General features: G+C 30.3%; 1 protein-coding gene across 1 annotated transcript; it reads left to right on the top strand.

The window, feature by feature from the left end:
- Window positions 15,120-16,891, top strand: LOC109357487 (protein LATERAL ROOT PRIMORDIUM 1-like). The gene is made up of 2 exons (XM_019601474.1): window positions 15,120-15,827; window positions 16,279-16,891. Exons 1-2 carry the CDS (start codon window positions 15,143-15,145, stop codon window positions 16,626-16,628), a joined length of 1,035 nt encoding a protein of 344 aa, XP_019457019.1. The 5' UTR covers window positions 15,120-15,142; the 3' UTR covers window positions 16,629-16,891.

The following is a 20,203-nucleotide window of genomic DNA, read 5'->3' as shown; positions in this document are numbered from 1 at the left end:
TCATATTAAATGAAAAGTATATAAATGTTAATGTATATTGTTTTTTCTTTATTTTTTCACACCACTTTCCTCTCCATTAAGAGGGCAAAATACATTTCAAGCATTTAAGAGGGTGATGATTACCTTAGGTGATCTATCTACAACAAATGAAATAAGTGAAGAATGAGACAAAAAGAAGAGAGTATTATGTAATCCAAACATTAAAGAAAAATATGAAAATGAATACCATGTGTTAGAATGATATTTTTACGAAATTGAGAATGATATGGAATATTATGTCACTACTTTGCTCAATGATAAACTGATCTTTATACTTATTCTGAACTTTATTGTAAGTTGTAATCTGGTTGACGTTCATTATACCTGTTTTTAATTCATTTGCTTATAAAAAAAATTGAAAGAAATCAAGAGTAAAAAAGGGTGATGATCATGACTCAAGAGGGCATTGACTGAAGGTCTTGAACTGAGAGGTTACTTGGGCTACAAGAATATATCTTTAAAAGGTTTGCATGGCCCAGATTGGTACCTGTTAACTGCAGCTAAAGCATGTTAGCATGGTTCATTCCAAAAACAAGTGCAAAGTAAAGCCCGACAATTCCCATGTCCTTCAAAAATTCAAGTCACTTTGACCCAAAACAAAAAACCTTTCACAACTCGCTTGCCTCTGACCACTACAATTACGCAAATAAATTAATTTTTTTTAGTTTCCCACATGTATCCTTACACTGAAGGCAATTTTATCCGAGTTGGAAATATCCATAGATATGTGGGGCTAACTCTCTCAGCAGAAAAAAATTTCATCCACAAGATTCGAACCCGAGACTTTGCTTAAGGGAAATCAAGCATGTACCAATGGACAAGTTAAAATATTTAGGAAATGAGTTAAGAAGAAGGAAGGAATAAAAGTAGTAATACATAAGTGTGGGTGGACCATTAATTTAATAATTAAAGTTTTGAGTTAACATCATATATCCCGTTATTGTTATTCCTTAACTTAGCCAAATAATAAAGACATCAACTCATCTCGGATGGACCCTTTTGAGGTATGTGACTGTCCCTCCCAATGAATCCTACTCTCAAGAATTATATTTTTAACCTTTTGATCATCCTCCAATTTAGTAGAGTCTTATATCACTTTACCAATGAAAAATGTTTTGAATTGACCGAGGTAGGTTATAGTGTTATACGACAGAAGTAGCTTTGTTGAACTATCAATTTGCCTTTCGTAAATGGGCCCATCAACCATAAAAAAAGTGGGTCTTATCATAAACAAATTATTATTAGTAAAGCATTCGGGTGGGGAAGAAAAGGTTTAAGATTGAGTGGGTTTTAGCAATAATAATGGTGAGTGTATGCAGAAGATTTTTGTTATGTAGGGGACTGCATTGTACTGAGTCTACTGACCCATGCAAAAGAAAGCCCAGCCTTTTCTGCGGGACCACTCTATATCTATCTATCTATATGCTATAGATACTATATTAACGAAGAGTTTAAAATCTATACACCGACAGTAAAAATTATTTTACACTGTCTAACACATTATTCACTATTGATTTGTAGTACTTTTGTTTGAAAGTTAATGATAACTAATACACAAATGATGAGGATTTACTGATAGTGATAGGGTAAAAAACACTTAGGTTTTCGGTGTATATATATTAAATCTTTTAATGAATTTCTCTCATTCCTTGGCATCATATCATTCAATCTAACATGGGCCCAATTTCAGCCCATCCACATGCTATGTCTCCCCAACAAACAACCTCATCTAATAATCATTCCATATCCATCACTGTAAATTCCTTATTCTAGGGTCATTTTGGTGATTGGTTAAGGTCATACACATTTCATTCCTTCTCATCAAAATCTCATGTTCAAATTTTGCATACACAACGAGTCTTTATTAAGAAGATTAGTCCCACCTTGTTGTAAATGTGCACAGCTGCATGTATATCTTTAGTGAAGGATATGTGGGTCAAGATTAAATATTGGTTGCCCTATTTTTTTCTTCTTCATAATTAATATGGTAGTAGACAATTCGTAGACAAACATAGACAATACATATCAATAAATAATGAATTCTATTGTTATGCATTTGGTATGCCTAATCAATACATTATGTGCATACTATTTTTTTATTTAATGTGGTTGTTTAACTTGGTTTGGTGAATAAGTCATGTTTTATTAAGGGTGACTAACTTATGATGAGATTATGAGAAGTGAGGAAGTTGCAACTGATGTACTAGTTTAACTAAGAGTATTATCTCACGTATGAGTAAAGTACTAATCTTTTTTGATGTGTAGTTGTCCCACCTAATAAATGTGCACCTAAAAATTGAATTCTTGATTTTTTGATGTACCTGATAATTTAATGATATCTTACACCATTAAACCAATACCTTATTTGTAAATATTATAAAAAATTAATAAAAATAGTTATGTTAATTACGGAAATGGTAAATAGGCACCACAATCTTAAAAGTCATTTAAAAATGATAAGTTTTCATAATCAATGAAAAAGTTAATAAATTAAATTATTCTATTTTTATTGAATGCCAAAGGCCATAGTTATAAAATATTATATAAATTTAATATGAAAAGACTTTTCCTAATTATTGATAAAATTAAAGGTAATAGGTTTTCTCATAACCTTCACTCAAAGTTCACAACGTAGTTTCCACATAAAGAACCTACAAAATTTCTCCCATAATTTATTTTTAAACTTTATTCCTAAAAAATGAGTTTTAAAAATTATCACAAATGATAAAATAATTAAAAGGACGAACTTAAAAATATAAATAAACAAAAAAAATCTATATCAAATAACAAAAACAGAAAATCATTAATTGAATATGTTATAGTGGAGCACAGGTATAGTGAGTAGACAAGGTATGTATAGTATACCCAGAAAAACAGCACACGCGCCGCCCGGTTGTCTGTGTTTGTACGACAAGTGAATCTAAGTAGTAGGCCCCACAGGATAGAAAAAAGAACCAAGAAAGCGCGTGGTAAAGAAAATTGGAAAGACAATAGCAACATAGAATAAGAAGTACCCAGAACAAGATTAGATTGAATGATGGTCATAGTGGTGGTGGTCATCTTTGCAGGGCTCGAGGCAAAGAAAGCTACCACCTCGTCATGTGCACTTAAACATTAGTATCAATGTATTGATCTAGTAGTGTAAGGTCTCATATGATCTTCATTGTCGATGATTCGATTTTTGTGAGCGACACTTGTTGAGAGGGTCAGTCACAAACCCGAAAATGATTAGTTCATTATACAAAAAAGTGATGAGATACTTCTAATAGTATAAAAAAATTAAAATGATAATTAAATGCACCCTACTCAATCCCTATAAGGTACCTAGTAGCATTTTTAGGGACTTAGGTGGATTCCACTACAATATTACTTTAAGTTACCCAATGTTTATTCTTGTGTATTTCTACCCACATAGTGTTGTTGGATTGTAAGGCAGTGTTGTTGATTTTGGAATACTCTCTCTTGTCTTATGGATTGGACTGTCTCAACTTCCTCACTACTTTTACTTTCAACACTTTCTTTTTGCCTCTTTGTCCTTGCCCTCGGTAAAGCCACCCCATCCTCCTATATCTTTATGTTATCTAATCTCCCCTTTCAACCTCCAAGTGTTCTATCCTTCTATGGATCGACATTTGCTGTCCCAAAACAATGTGTCACTGCTTGTAATTGATCAAAAAAATAGTTAATTATTAAAATTTTAATTTAAATGTATTTTTTCAATTAATCGCAAATAGTGGTACACTTTATGGTACGGTGCTTCCTCCTCCTATATCTTTATGTTATCTAATCTCCCATTTCAACCTCCATGTGTTCTATACTTTATGTTTAATACTCAATATGAATTGCATAAAAACAAGTAATCTAGTAAGATAAAAACATATATGCATGAATAGCGTAGGAGCTTTATATACAATGAATATATTTTTTATTATTCGTATTATCATTATTAACAATAAATATTAGTTATTTATAAATTTGTACACTAACATTATATAAACTTTACACTCATCTAATAATATTATTTAAGCGATAAAATTTAAATAAATAAACATAGAAAATCTAAGTCAAATTTTTCGTGAGAAGGTGAAAAAATAAAGACACTAATCTATAATATAAAATAATATTTTAAAATTCCTGAGATAATGTTCTAAAATATTTGTCAATATTCTTCTTAATGTTTTTATATTTTGAAAAGACAATTTTAATATTGTTCTCTGATTTTATAATTAAGGTAATTATTTAATTCACGTAGGGTTGTTAAAATTTACAATATAATATTTGAGGTTTTTCTTATCAAGCCCGTAAAATTTTGTGATATCTAATTATCTATTATTATTATTTTTATCAACAAAAAAAATGCGTTGGTCTAATAATGTAAGGTTACACTATATCCTCAAAGTTGAGAGTTTGATTCTTGTGAGCGGTACTTATTGAGAGAGACAGTCACAAACCCCAAAAATGATTAGTATCTTATCCAAAAAGTGAATGAATACCATTTGTGGTACCCAAAAAAGTTATTATTATTTTAAATTTCCTTTTACGAAATTAAAATTATTTATATTTAGTAAATTAATGTAATGTTGACGATCATTTTTAAAATTTTACATATAGTTAATTAATCAAAAAAATCAGTATTGGTGACCATTAATTGTATTTTTAATTTGTGTACTATAACCTTTAAATAAGAATGAATGTATTGCTGGATTGGATGAGTTAGAATCATTCATAATCATTAGCTTAAAAGCATTATTAGATTTTATAATAGGAATTACACTGAATCGTATGTGATAGATTGATTGATCGTGGTTTCATATGATAACAAATGAAAGATCAAAAACAAAATTTTAGGCACGTAAGCGTGCATAATCTACCACTAATTTAACTACAGAACCCTAGCATAGGGGCTACTAAACAATCCTGAAATAGTGAAATTGGAGTCACGCACTTGAAGTGAATGATATTAACTTCTTAAACAATTGCAATGTGAAAGTACTACTACTCTTTATAGTTTTTACCAATTAAAAATGTATTTTTGGTTGAAATTTTTAATCTTCAACATTAATAATCATATAAATGTCATTAGATTTTTAAATAATTATTTATAGGATCGTATAGAATCACCTATGTGAAAGTCGCTACAACAAATCCCTTTATGCATAAAATTGTATATATATGACTATTGGATGAGGCCTTAATTACCAAATACACTCTCCTCATTAATGTATATATATATATAATAATCAAGCACTCAAATTTTATACGAAGTTCCAGCAAACGTGATCATATAATATATATATATATATATAATAATAATAATAAAATACTCAAAATGTTAAATATCAGATTCCATATTCTAAGCATGTGCCGTGTGAAAGCATTATATAAAATACTCAAAATGCGAAGAGAGGCCTCTAATTTCTTTAGTTGATTGTTGAAATCTATACATATTTGAGAACTTGCAAATACTAAGCACCACTCTAGGAATTTTTATGTCGTGAAAATAGGAAGCACAAGAATTATTTATCTATAGGATTGAGATTAACATAACATTTTTGTGTCACCTGTCTTAATATTTGGTCTTGATTTGTGTCTTTCGGATAGGGTTAAATATCATTTTGTATTATTGATGTACGAGTCTTATCATTTCCATGAAAGAATGAGTTAGGGTTGGTTTTCTTTTTCTTGTTTAGGGTTTTATTTTAGGATCTAATATGTATACACTGATGGTATAAATATTTTTACGTCATTCATATGTTAACTATTATTGACCCTCAAACAAAAGTTATATAGATGGATGTTGGATGATATTCTGACAGCGTAATTTTTTTTACAGTGATGATTCATACATTTTAAACTATTTATTTTATCCTTTATACATGTAATGCGTGAGACCCTTATGCTACTATTTTCAGTAAAATATTTAGCTTCTAAAAAATAACATTTTATATTTGCTATAACAACAAATTAAATACTATCTTCCCATCAGGAATTACTATCTTTTGCTGGCAAAAATTAAATAATTACTAGAATATGCTAATAAATAGAAAACTAATGAATATATTACACGTATATCCTCTAACCCTTAAGATCGAGATTTATATTAAATGTTATAGTGGCCTCTGGTTTTGGTAGCTTTCTTCAACTACAGCATTGTGCGTATCATTTATTTCAAGTGTAACACGATTTTTTCAATTTAATGCAAAAGTTTCCTCCCCAAACAAGACCTCCCAATAGGAAGATCTTACCTCAATCATGTCCTACAAGAAAGGCCATCAAGATCACGTGTCTCAAAATTTTCTCGTCTTCATGTCCCAAGCCAATCATATCTCACCAAATTACATAAAAATATTATTTTATATATTTTTTAATTTTCTTTTTAAATATGTATCAAATTTTTATTGAATTGGGATATACAGTTGATCCCCATTCCAAGAAAGGGAGTCATAAACTCACAATACATCTACATTCATGTGGATTTTTTAAATATGTTTCACGAATAAATTTTATAAGAAAATTAAAAATACTAAACATGCTCATTTTCTATGTACATTTATTTCCTTAAATATTCTTAACATATATTGCCATTATAGAAACTATATCTACACATCTCACAGAACATTCACTTGTTAATTCCTTATGAAAATTTGAAAATTTGGAGATATTGGGTTCCTGGTTTTGAGTGGATTGTTGCTTTATTCTATTTCTTTCATTCATAATTTGTGGAGAACTGTTTATGGGTCAACGTTGCGGTAAGGATTGGACATTGGTGCGACATTTGTTGACATTTTTTGGAATTTACATTTGATGTGACTCACGTGACGGGGCTCCCTTACTTACCTTTCTTTCATATATTAATTTTTTGCTTTCTTCTTTCGTTACTTGACAAGTCCTAATTGATATTTTAATTTCCACCATCCCTTTTGCAACTTGTTAATCTCCTATATTAAACTTTCTTGTATCAAGATGCAATTGCATGTGATAATTGTTAACTTGTTCACCACGAATTCGTTTAGTTGATAAGGATTTGGGGCATGGCATATGAAATTGTGAATTTCAAACTTGGTTGTTTATTGTTTCCTTTTGTGCATGGATTTAAAAATGTATTATATGATTGCAATATCATTTTTCTTTACCAAAAGACTTGGTCTAGTTGTGTAAAACTTAGCTAAATTCACATTATGACCAAAAGTTTAATGATTCAATTCTTATGAACGACAGTTGTTAAGAGTAACAATCACACACCGTAAAAAGAATTAATTCCTTACCTTAGTAATACTAAATGGTGAGAAAGTACCTATGAGTTGATTTTACATATTTTCAACACTTTTCATTTAAACAATTTCTTATACAGGAGATACTGAATAATAGTTGTAATTACATGGAATTCTATATGATTTTTACTATATCAAAACACTAAATTAGTTTTTAACTATTTCCTTCTTTTATTTTGTTTATTTTATTTAAGTTACAAAAAGTCATTTTTGTCTTACCAATTGTGTAATAGAAGAGTCAGAAAACTAATGGAAAACAAAAAGTATGATTACTTGTACACTTCATTGCTCTTCACATGATAGTATTAATTAGTCTATGGCATAGCAAATGCTACAATTTTTAGCCACATGACCACATATACCAATTCCTCTATACATAGCCAATTTTTAGCGGCTTCCCATGATAGATGTCCCAATGAAGTGTTTAAAGTAGGAGAATTTGATGTTTTTAATTGACACCCAACCTAGATCTTTATGTGGCTATGGTCTTTGGTTGTGGGTAGGTCTAATGATATAGTATTATTGTACTAGCTACTTGGTTTGATATGTTACCACCTTTGTGGAACCAAGCAACACCTCATCAAATAATGGTCATTTCTAGTTATAGTGTTGAAGGAATTTGAGCTACCCTTTGTTGTGTTTTACTAGATTAATTTTGACATCTTAAATAAATTTCTATAAATTCAATTGCAAAAATATTAATTTAAAAATAACAGTAAATAACTGTTTTTTACACCTACACGAAACTCTTTAATTTTTATATATGTATTACATTGATTGTCCTTCTATGGAAAATAAGTGTGATATTTTAAACAAAAAAAATGATAAGTATAATTAAGTTAAACAAAATATGATTATATTGTAGAGACAAGTCCAAATAGTATAGTAAAAAACTTTGTTTTAAAATCCATTGAAGTTTATCTTAAATTAAGTTTAGCTATTTATGGTGATTTTTTCTCTGGAAATAATTGATGTATCAACTTTAACTTGAAGAAAGACAAAAACTTTTGATAAAATGATAATATTCATATGATAAATTGTAGGGTTGAGTTAGGTTAATTAAATGGACAAGGTTGGTGACTCTACTATATATGTTGAGGTTGCTTGGCTTGATCAGCATTGGTTTAATTGTAGAACGACTTCAAAGTATAAGAATTAAATTAGAAGAGCAATTTTAATTACGAATGTTCTTTTAAATATGAAAACATTGTTCTAGAATAAACGAAAGTGACCCATAGTTAATTGCCATAATGAATGGAAGAGAATAACAACTACTTTGGTGTTAATGCTTTTGCCATTTTAATTTGCTTGGAGAGGAGCTAAGAAAGTCAAAAATGATCATGCATTACGAAAAAGAATTTGGTCGGTGGAAATTAAAGCCAATCTACTCAAGTAATAAATTTATGGTCACAATGTGATGCACTTTTGCCCTTTCTGAAATAAACAAATTGCAAAATTCTTCTATATTTGATCAATGATGAAAACCACTTGTTAAATGAACGGTGAGCAATGGCACCAACTATAGCATAATCAAATAGTATATACAAGATGGTATAAATATTTTAATAACATGTAATTAACATATATCACAGCGTACAAAAGAGGGAAAACAAAGGTGAATCAATGCATGCCATTCACTTAAAAAAATAACAAAAATGATGAATCATGTCATTAAGAATAAATTTCACTAGTTAATTTGATCTTACAACAAAATTATAGTTTTTTATTTTATTTTTAAGCAAGACTATAATTTGCTATTTCATTAGCAAAACAGATATTAATTTTGTGTTTTGGCCAATTATTCGTAAGCATGTAATATATGTTCCTTTTATATACCATTAATTTGGTTAAATATGTTTTGTTTAATTTTCTACTCCCCTAGTCACATATCTGTGGATGCTCTTAGCTCGAACAAGATTGTATCAAGTGCGATGATACACGTGAGAAACAAAAAAATTTTAATTTTCTACAAACTTTTACTTTTACAATGATTTTCCAAAAAAAAATGCATGAAACATATTGTTTCTCGTAAGTGTGATAATCTAGTGGGCAATGCAAAGAACCGATGAGGAAGTGAAACTAAGTTGCTTTTGTGTGTCAGTGCAGTAATCTTTGCAAAGAAGAGCAACATAAATATTACTACTTAGAGACTTTTAAGCCAAATAAGAAGAAGCTCGCTTTAATCACAGTTAAACAGTAGAAAAGAAAAGATTCGATGATGGGTGATTGCTTTTCAAATGCATCATTAACACACTTTGTGTGAGAGAGAAAAGTGAGAGGGTTAATTCATTTTTGATGGGGTATGCATGCTTTGAAAAAATAGGGTATTACTTTCACACACAAACACACGCTTACAATGAATTGAATGAACCTTGAGAGAAGTGATTGATGTGAAGACAAGAGATGAAGAAATTAAACTCTCGTGGCCCCAAAAGGGGCATCAATTAGAGAGAAATAGGAGCCAAAAGAGTGCATCAAGAGTCATTTATGTCTTTATTTTCTCTCTTTCACGTGCCCTATATACTAATGCTGCTTCCATTGCTTTTCATCCTTAATCCTTCATCAAAAAATCATCTTCTATTAGCAAAAGGTTACCATGCTAATCAATCTCTATCTTTGTCGTCCCGGTTCAATCAGCTTTTAGCAAGTAATATTAAAATATAATATTTTGTTTTTAATTTTATTTATTTATTTATGTGTCGATTTTTAATTGGTGGGACAGAAAATTGGGACATACTTCAGTTTACAGAAAAATAAAGGAGAGCCTTTTCTAGGATGAAGATCACTTATCTCAAACAGTGTCTCACTTCTGTCCCAAACCAATCATAATACTCCATTTGTTACATTTTACTTTTAAAAAATTTATTTTATTCATATGTTAATATATGATTGACTTGTTACAGAGAGAATGAGATATTGATTGGAATAGGTGATCCCGATCAATTATTGAGATATTTCTTTATCTTTCTTTTCCAACTTCCATTCCCCCATGACATATAAGTTTACTCTATAATATTAAAAGATAAAAGATAGATATATTGGTAATTAGTAGTGGTTTTTCAATCCAAATATATTTTAGGATTTGTTCCAAACAATCTGGTTGAACCCAAATTAAAAAGGATCACGTCCAATCCAACCCGAACCGAGCAATCAAATTTCCAACTCTACATTTTTTCTAGGGCTAAGAAAATTTGTTAAATGTGTAAATATAACATTAAAATTATTTTTTTGATCAATTATTAGAATATTAATTGTTAGTATATTAATATTTTGTTGTGGGTGAGACTTCACCTTTAACTTTTTTTACTCTAACTATCTTATAACTCTCATTTTTGTTGATAGTGAGACTCGAATTCACAACCTTCTCCACTTCATTCCTTAAATCTTCCACCATCAGAATACCACCACAACCTCTTGCACTCCATTCTTTAAGTCTTTCCTCTTCACCATATTCTTATTTATGTCTAATTTGGTGTCTCATGCCAATGAGAAAACTTCATTCATTTAAAAAGAAAATTTATAAAAACATAAATTAATATTTTAATATTGTTTGGTAAAGTTTGATTGGTTCGAGACATAATAACAAAAAAAAATCATGGGATATATTATCCTCTACATGTGGTGTGTTAAAGAAAACTTCACACTTTTTTTTCCTTAAAAACATTATATGCATATTGTTATTATGCCCTCTCAACTGCATTCCAATTTCAGAACCCATACGATGTTCTTCGTGTCTACATGAGTTGAAGATATTTTCAATTTGATAGATAAACTATAATTCTATATTTTATTTCTCTAGCTTTGAACTTCATCTTTCTATTTTAGTAAATTTTATCTCTTATATAAAAAAGTGACTTTGAAATGAAAATCTTGTAGATGTAGAAGTGCCTAAGTTTAAGAAAATAAAAGCCAAAACATGATAGTCATTTAGCAACAACTTAAAAATTGTCTCTTGTTAAAAAAATGTCATATGCCATATTGAATTTAATTTTGAGCATGTAGTTGTGTTATATAATAGAAGAGATATTTTGCCACATCTAATAATTCTATCAGATAAAACAGAAAGCATGATTTTTCTTGGTTTATTATAAGATAGATAAATAAATTTCCTACTGAAAACATGATTTCTCTGTCCCAAAAATATTATATCTCTATCCAATAAAATTATAATAAATAATATAAAAATATTAATTTTTATTTTCATTGCATTTTCTTATTAAATGACATATTTTGATTAATATGAGACACAAACGAATATATATAAGAACAAGAGATCTCCATTCTCCTATCCAAGAAATTCCCAACATTTTTTTAATCGACCTACCCGATTAAATATTAAAAAAATCAACCTATATGATTATTAAAAATTTAACTATAATTTTGTGAGAACAAATATAAACTAATCCAAAATATATTAACACTATCTATTTTCTATATTAAAATAAAAATTGCAATTTAAAATATGAAATTTAAAAGTATTATAGTAATGAAGGAAGGAAGTCAACTCTACTCTTTGTTATTTTGGATATTTATTGTATTTGCTAATGAAGTTGAAACTTGTTAAACTAAAAATATATTAGAGTAAAATCTTAAGAAAACCTTTTTTGGAGTTTCTTTTGAAGCAGACAAAACTTCCTTTTATATAATAAAAAATGAGTTGAAATTCAATAAAGTGTGAGCTTACTCACTATTCTACATGCCCCATGTGATCTAATAAAACTTTGAAGTTAGGTGTCTCATTTAGGTAGTTTGTATTATGTGGTAAGTTCAAACTATATTGCCATCATTGTGAAAAAAGATGAATATTAAGATCTCACGTATAGTTTTTGAATTGAGTTTAAAATCTATGGTGGACGATTATAGACAGTATAAAAAATTCTTATATTATTAATATATAAATATTAAATCATTTTGAGTTAGTTGAGAGGAATAAACATTATTTTCAACTAACGCTTATATCTTGTCAGTGGACTTTTTAATTAAATAATTTAATATTATAAATATTAGTAAACAAAACTATTTTCATGTGCAGATAAAATGGAAATATAAGTTCACTATAGTTTGATGTTTTAAATTCACCATTCGTTGTACTTCATTAAAATAAGGATAGTGGTTAATAACTTAATATTCTATTTCCCATAATTTCTTTTAAACTATTTAAGCTCTAATTACCCTATTCACACTTTTCAATACTTGAGCAACATTAATTTCACTTTTACAAAATAAATAAGAAATGACTATTCAATTAGTAAAGAAAAGAGTGTTAATAAATAATTGATCCTCCCTCATATTTCCCAAACTTGACACACATTTATTTATTATGGGAATAAATAAAAGCCTCAGATTATAGACTGCGTATAGCTGAATGCTACTCAACACTGTTAATACTTTCTTTTTCCCAAAAAATTAATAACAACAATCCACATAAGTGCCACTCGCGTCGCATTTACTCGCTGTTTTGTCTGTCACATTCATTTTTTTTGTTTCCCACAAGTATCCTCGTACTGAAGGTAATTATGTCTGGGGCTAACTCTTTCAACGAACATTTTTTCCATACACAAGATTCAAACTCGAGTTCTTCCTTAAAGAGAATCAAACATATACTACTTAAATCAACGCTCATTGGTTTGTGTGTCACATACTGGTATTATAGTCTTTACTCTTATTTTTTTTTATATTTACCTGTAAAATATCAACCCTTATATTCTAAACTTTTTTCTCTTACCCCATCATTTTCATCTCATCTTTCTTTTTTATATGTTTTCACCATCTCTCTTTTTTATCTTTTCATCTTATTTTTTCATTTTTTATCTTTTCATATTTTCCTACAATTCATATAACAATAAATTAAATAGAAAGTTACAAATATTTTATTGAGTTTGGTTAAACAAGGGTCATAGCGTTTATTTACAACCCGCTTAGATCCTGTAAGAGTTTATTTCATAAATATAAGCTACCAACTTGTGTAGCTAAGGGATTTTCTTTTAAAAAATCCAAACTCAATAAAAAGTAACTTATATATTATATTTTATAATCTAAAAGCTTTTAAGTGATTCCATTCATCAACAAATAGTTATCAAACACTCCCTCTACCCTAAAAAAGTTTTAAAACAAGTTTCTATTGCAAAATAAAAAGGTTAATTGTTTTTTTATTGTGTGATCTTACTCACTATAACACAATTTTGGTTATACATGGCTACCGTAGCTTCAATCCTAAGTCAAAAACCATTATTACAGTGGAAATAATCTTTGTACAGTTTTTGTAACAAAAAATTGAATAAGGAAATGGAAATGAATAGTAATAAAGAAGAATGTATAAACTAAACTCACTTGAATTCAAATACAAATACATGTTCAATGGTTTTGTTAAAGGAAGAAAATAGTTTTGGATATATCGAATATTGACATTTTACTTTGTTCCATACATAAGGGTCTAGCTTTAGATAACCATTAGATCATTATCAAAGAGGAAAGTTAAAATGAGAGTAGTTTAGCTTAAAAATATAGTCAAAAACAGTTGCAAAGTTTTTATTTCTAAACCATAAGATAATTTATTTCCTTCGAATAATAAGAGTATGACACATATACTATTTTATTTTATTTTAAAAATATTTTTATAGAAAATAATTAAATATAATAATCATCTTAATTTTAATGGTCGTATAACTTATTTCTTTGTAACATACCAATTTATTCTATTAAATTATGTAAAAGATGAGTTTGGATAATAGAAGCTTACTAGTTTAGGAGAGTGATTTGTTAGAATGACCCAAAAAATAATCGAAATCCAACATCGCATATCTATTTTGTAGGGTGAGAAATACATGACGCGCTGAGAGAGTGTTAAACGACGCGCTGAGTGGCGTGATATGAATTTATTGGGTCCAAAAAATAGAGAACAAAATTGTTTATGCTCTTCTTCAATTCACTCGCATTCTTCTACTATTATACTTACCACACTGATAATTGGAGAGAGAGAAAGAAAGTGTGAGTGAGAGAGGAAGCAAAGGAAAGTAGTTTAGTTTTAGTTTTGAGAGTTAAAAATGGAAAAAGCTGAGTTAAGAAGAAACAAAGGAAGAAGAAGATGATGATGATGATGAGAGAGAAAGGTTGGAAACTACAACAACAATAACAATAATACCTTCATTCATTCATTTCTTGGTTCACTGCATCTCGATCTTGTGCAGTTTTTTATTTTCCTTCCTGTGGATAAAGCCAAAGTGACAGTAGTAGTAGTAGCCACAATAACAGAAGCAGAAGCATCAGAAGAAGCAGAAGCAGAAGCAGCAACAGAAGAAGCAGAAGAAGCAGAGAAGAAAGAAAAGATAAAGAGAAAACCTAAAGTCCACCCCACCTTATTACCTCACACAACCCCACTCTTAACAAACAAGATCTTTCACTCTTCCCTTTTCTCTCCCTCTCTCTCTCTCTCTCTCTCTCTCTCTCTCTCTCTCTGATACTCTTGCAGAGAGATAGATATAGTGAGAAAAAGACCCTTCATGAATAACACCTACATTAGATACACACATGGATTCACCTTCCATTCCCACCTCATCACAAGATCTATCTATTCAACTTTCTTAAACAAAAACAATATTTGAGATATTAATATAACAATTTCAGTTGTGGCTACTACAAGGAGGTTGGCTTCAGATTCTGGTGGTGGTGCTTTTGTTGACTGGGCAGCAACTTCAACCTCCGCCGCCAACCGCTCTGTCACCGCCCCACCAGACGACTTATCACTTGGCTTCAATGCCACCGGACCAACCACCGGAGGAATCTTCTCCGGTGCCTCAACTAGGTCAATTAATTACAACCTCGCACCACAAGAAATGGGCATGGTTGGCCTCCGTGACCTTTTTGTCGTGACACCCGCTTCCACCTTCCACCATCAACATGAACAACCGCACTTCTCCGACCACCCTCATCATCTTTCCATCAATAATAGTTCCAACCCCGCCACCGCACTCGGCGTCGGCATCATCCCTCTCCTCGCTGCTACACCTTGTCTCGACAACGAAACAATGATGAGTAACCGTAACCGTAGCAACAGTGCAACTCAAGGAATTCAGTTTTGGCAAGATCAGCAACATCACCATTACTTTAAAAACCACAATGTGAATGCTGGTCAAGAAAATTATCTTCAGAGTGGTGGCACCGGCGACGGTGGTGGAGTTGAAGTAACTATAACTGGTTCGGGTAATAATAGTGGAGGAACGATGACATGCCAAGATTGTGGGAACCAAGCTAAGAAAGATTGCTCTAACAGAAGGTGCAGGACTTGTTGTAAGAGTAGAGGTTTTGATTGCCCTACTCACGTGAAGAGCACGTGGGTTCCTGCTGCACGCCGGAGAGAACGACAACTTATGCAAGCAGTTACTGGTGCTGGTGGTTCTACTGCTTCTACTTCTGGTGCTAAGAAACCTAAGCTCATTTCTTCACACACTACTACTTCTCATACTTCAACTTCTAACACTACTCCTCCTAGAAGTTTTGACACTAGTTCTAGTCACCAAGGTTTGTACTTTCCAGTTTCAACTATGTACTTTACCCAAGTATGCATAGATTTTATTGTACCTTAAGTTTTTTCAAGATATATAACCTATCTAGCATATCATTGGTGGGTAGTTTTTTCATAAAATATGATTTCAGACATTAATTATGAAGTTAAGAATTCAAAACTGGATATGATAAGGTATAAATATGACATGTTTCTTTCGTGTTTGATGTTTTCACAAATAAGCATAATTTTTTTGGGTACCCATCAGTATTTTAAGCATGGGATTGGGACCTATGAAGCATTTCATTGGTGGGGGTTATTTTTTATAATAAAATTTTGAGTATTTTATAATATTCACAAGTTTGTTTCCTATAGTTGTTTTCATTGTCATTTTAGGATTTGAAGAATGGAAATGTTGTTGGAAATTGAGATGGGTGATGACTTAGCTTGTTGAATTATTGTGTGCAGATGCGGGTATCAAAGAGCCGCTGCCAGGTCAAATACGCGCACCGGCGGTGTTTAAGTGTGTCAAAGTAACCGCAGTAGAGGATGGAGATGATGAATATGCTTATCAAGCTGTTGTCAAGATTGGTGGCCATGTGTTTAAAGGGTTTCTCTATGATCAAGGGGTTGAAAATAGAGATATTTACCCGAATCTCTCTGAGTTGCATTTAGGTGGTGGCAATGGCGGAAATGGAAGTGGTGCCATCGGATCGGGGAGAAATGTGGTTTCATCTTCATCGCCGATGATGGATCCATCGGATGTTTATGGTGGGGGGTTGCTCGGAAGTTCAACATATGGTAATCCAATAAATTGAACTAATCCTTCCCTAGTGTGCAAGGTTTTATTAGTATATAATCATGGGCTTGGGGAGGTTGAAGTTATAGGCTAAATTCTCTTCTATTGCTAATGTTTAGGGGGGAGGGATTTACTCAAATAATTTTATTTTAGGCTTTGTATCTTATTGCTGATGCCACTTTTTCTGCAAAATTTCAATTAAATTTTGGTTCTATTCTTTCCCTCCCTATTTGCCCTTGTAATTTCATGAGATGATGATTGAATGACAAAGGTGCCTTATTACCTAACTGTTAGAGAAAAGTTAGTGTTCCCAATTTGCTAAACATGGAAATAAAAAAAGGTGGATTAATCTTGTTTTACGTATTAATTTTCATTGTTGATTATAATAATCCTTTACTTGTTTTGATGCTAATGACTTTTGTTTTGCATTTTCCTCCCCTTTATTTCTATTTTTTATCGTTTTGAATTTAAAATTGTCAATGGTGAAATCTGCAGTTGAAAGTATTTTCGAATATTAATATTTTAAGCTATTTGTTATTGCTGTCCTTTCAGTCCTTGTGCCAGTTACATTTTTCAGCTCTCTATACGTAGTATTTCTGAATAATTCGTCCTTTTGTTTACTTAGACAAATATACTATTTCCACTTTCATATATTATATAATACTTTCACTTATTGCATGTTTTAACTTGGTTTTAAATTGTGCATACTATTGTACTAATTATTGTGTGTAGGTTTAATAAATGTGAGCTTTACTGATACTTGTTGTTAAGCCTATAGCATGAGAAGTAGTTGTAACGTCACCATCATTATGTGGCTGTCTTTTTCATCCTAGTTTATTGGTCATAATATCTCTTACGCTATGCTCAATCAGTGTGCAAAGTTTCTGAATTTATGAAGACAAGGTGTCCTCTTATTTCCTTTATTTCTTGTTTAGAGTTCTGAAAATAGCATTTGCCTCGCCATTTATCTAATCTAACATTTAATACTTGTTTTGCTTTGTTTCTAGTAAAAATCAAGGTTGATTAATATTTTTCCTGCACCATTTTGGTCTTCCATTATGCTTTACTTTAATCAGCAATATATGAAGCTTAGTTCTTTTCTTTATGTTTATTATTACACAAAGCTATCCTTTGAAAATAGCTCCCATGCATGACTTAAAGTTCAATTTCTTTTTTATTATTGCTATAATATTTGTATAATGTTATTTAGCGTGTTAATATTCAACATATTCCTGGTATATATGTCATTTCTTCTTATAAAGATATAATTCATGTAGGGGTTGCTCTTTGCTTTTTTCTATACTTTATTCCAGGGAAAGGTTTAGATTTATCACTTACTTGATTTTGCTAAATGGTTACTTGCCAATTCTGACCATATAGTTAAATAATTGAAGTATTGTCTCTATTCATTGCATGTTTTGGGTTTGTATTTTTTCATGCACTTGCTTCCTTCTATAAATTGTCTGAACTTATTTTATTTGTTGATGGATTTGGTCATGTGAATTGCAATCACCTTTATTTTTTTTAATATCCTTGTCTTGTGGTGTTTGTTATGGTATCCTGCTAGGTTGAATTTTTTGAACCATATAGAGCATTTTTTAAAACCATATTGTCCCATTTTAAACTTGTTGGAATTTATTCGAAAACACTTTTTTCTTTGATGGATCAAGTTGGTTGCACTTTTAATTGTGTCTTGATCCTATTCTCTTTTTTTTTTTTGTGTTGTGTGATTTCATTTGCTTCAATATTGAGCTGTCCTACACTGCCCATCATGTCAATGAGAAAGCAATCATTGTGTTTACCTTTTCACTGATGGAGTATCAATTGCCACATCTTTTAAGTCCATGTCTGGTGTGTATTGGAAAATTGAACAAATTATTTTTGTCCTAATAATGCATGATTTTGTCATGCTACTAGGGCATTTTGCTTATTTTGTTCATGCAATTTGTTTTGCATTACATGGATTTGGGAGTATATGTATAATGTGATTCCTTTCAACACCATTTGTTTTGTTGTCCAATGTGAATGATTGGATCATTTTCCCTCATGTTTGTTGTTTTTGAGAATTGTAATAATCTATCATTCTATAATACTTTACATGGTTGGTGACATGTCTAGTAATATGGGAGCAATATACTTGAATTTCTCACATCAAATTACATTTTAATCTTGTGCATTTTTGCATGATTTGCAATGTTTTACTTTTAAAATATCATGAGAGGTTAATGTGTTTTGTGCAGGGTTTTCTAGTTTTAATACTGTAGTATTAGTTCTTGGATATGTATTTTATCCTTGTTTCCCATCTTGAAAAGCTTGGTTTCCCTTCATTGTTTTGTGTTTTATTTTCTGGGAATACTATTTGTAATATACAATACTAATCTTAGGTTTTTACTATTTCTAATACATCAAACCAATCTATCAAAAATTGATATAATGGTGTAAGGTATTGTTAAATCATGGAAAAGATCAAAAAATTAGTTATTCAATTCCTTAGAGCGACACTTAAAAAGATCATGAAAATGATAGACATGCACCTAAAAAGATTTTTTGTGTAAATGATTTTTTGTAAAATTAAGGTATGGTATTAAAAATGACACATTTTTGTTAAAGGGTGGGGCAATAGGGCATTATTATTACATTAAATTGTGTTATTCACTATTTTTAATAAATCTGCAAAAAAATGTAGCTCATTTCTTGTTTTCTACTAGAAAGCTTTTTAAGTAATGTAAATTGTGTTGAAATAGTGTTCTAAATCATGTGATGTTTACCAATGCCTATTTACTAGTACATAATTTTAAAATATTGTAAAATACAATTATTCACCATTTAAAAGGGTCATAAATTGCTTTTTAACTTTTCTTCATAGCTACTATTTTCATGTAGGAAACCGTTTCAGTGACCCTTTATTTTAACATACTCAATGGCTATACAATATGCATATAAGGCTGCAAAGGTGTCTGATAAATTTTCCTTGACTGAGTTCTATGATGAATAAAATTTCATTATTTCCTAAGCAAAACTTCTGAGTCTGCACTAATGATTGTGAGCATTTGGTCCATTTAACCAAATTGCTTAGACATCAAATCAAAAAGGTCGACCATTTCCAATGCAATGTTTTCTTTAAATAGCCAAATTCTATCATATATGGGTACTCGGCCACGGCCTCTATATATGGTGCGCAAGGACAATAAAAGCCTGCAAAAAAATATATAATTGACACCTAAACAGGATCCCCTTACCAATAAGTCCTTCGTCTAATTGTGTAAGACTTTACTTAATTCTCAAGATTGATAGTTCGATTTTTTAGAACAACACTTACTTAGAAAGATAACTGAACAACTATGTGATTAATTCCTTATCAAAAAAGGTGAAGGAATACCTTTGGTAATACAAAAAAAACACTAACTCCTCCTATATATATCCCTCTAATTCAAATGACATTACTAAGGTTCACATCACATGGCATCTATATGCCACTTCGTACCAAAAAGAAATAATTAGAATAGATTTATAATAGTTTTGAGCAATGTTAATGGGAGACGAACTTACTTTCACGTTCAATTATATATATATATATATATATATATATATATA

This window comes from Lupinus angustifolius, chromosome LG09 (genome assembly GCF_001865875.1).
Source record: "Lupinus angustifolius cultivar Tanjil chromosome LG09, LupAngTanjil_v1.0, whole genome shotgun sequence".
NCBI lineage: Eukaryota > Viridiplantae > Streptophyta > Magnoliopsida > Fabales > Fabaceae > Lupinus > Lupinus angustifolius.
Note: the sequence above shows the minus strand (reverse complement) of the source record. Positions and strands in the feature narration are given on the sequence as shown.

Coding starts and splice junctions, on each gene's coding strand:
- LOC109357487 (XM_019601474.1), top strand. CDS start 15,143: ATGGGCATGGTTGGCCTCCGTGACCTTTTTGTCGTGACACCCGCTTCC. Junction 15,828..16,278: donor CACTAGTTCTAGTCACCAAG/GTTTGTACTTTC, acceptor TATTGTGTGCAG/ATGCGGGTATCAAAGAGCCG.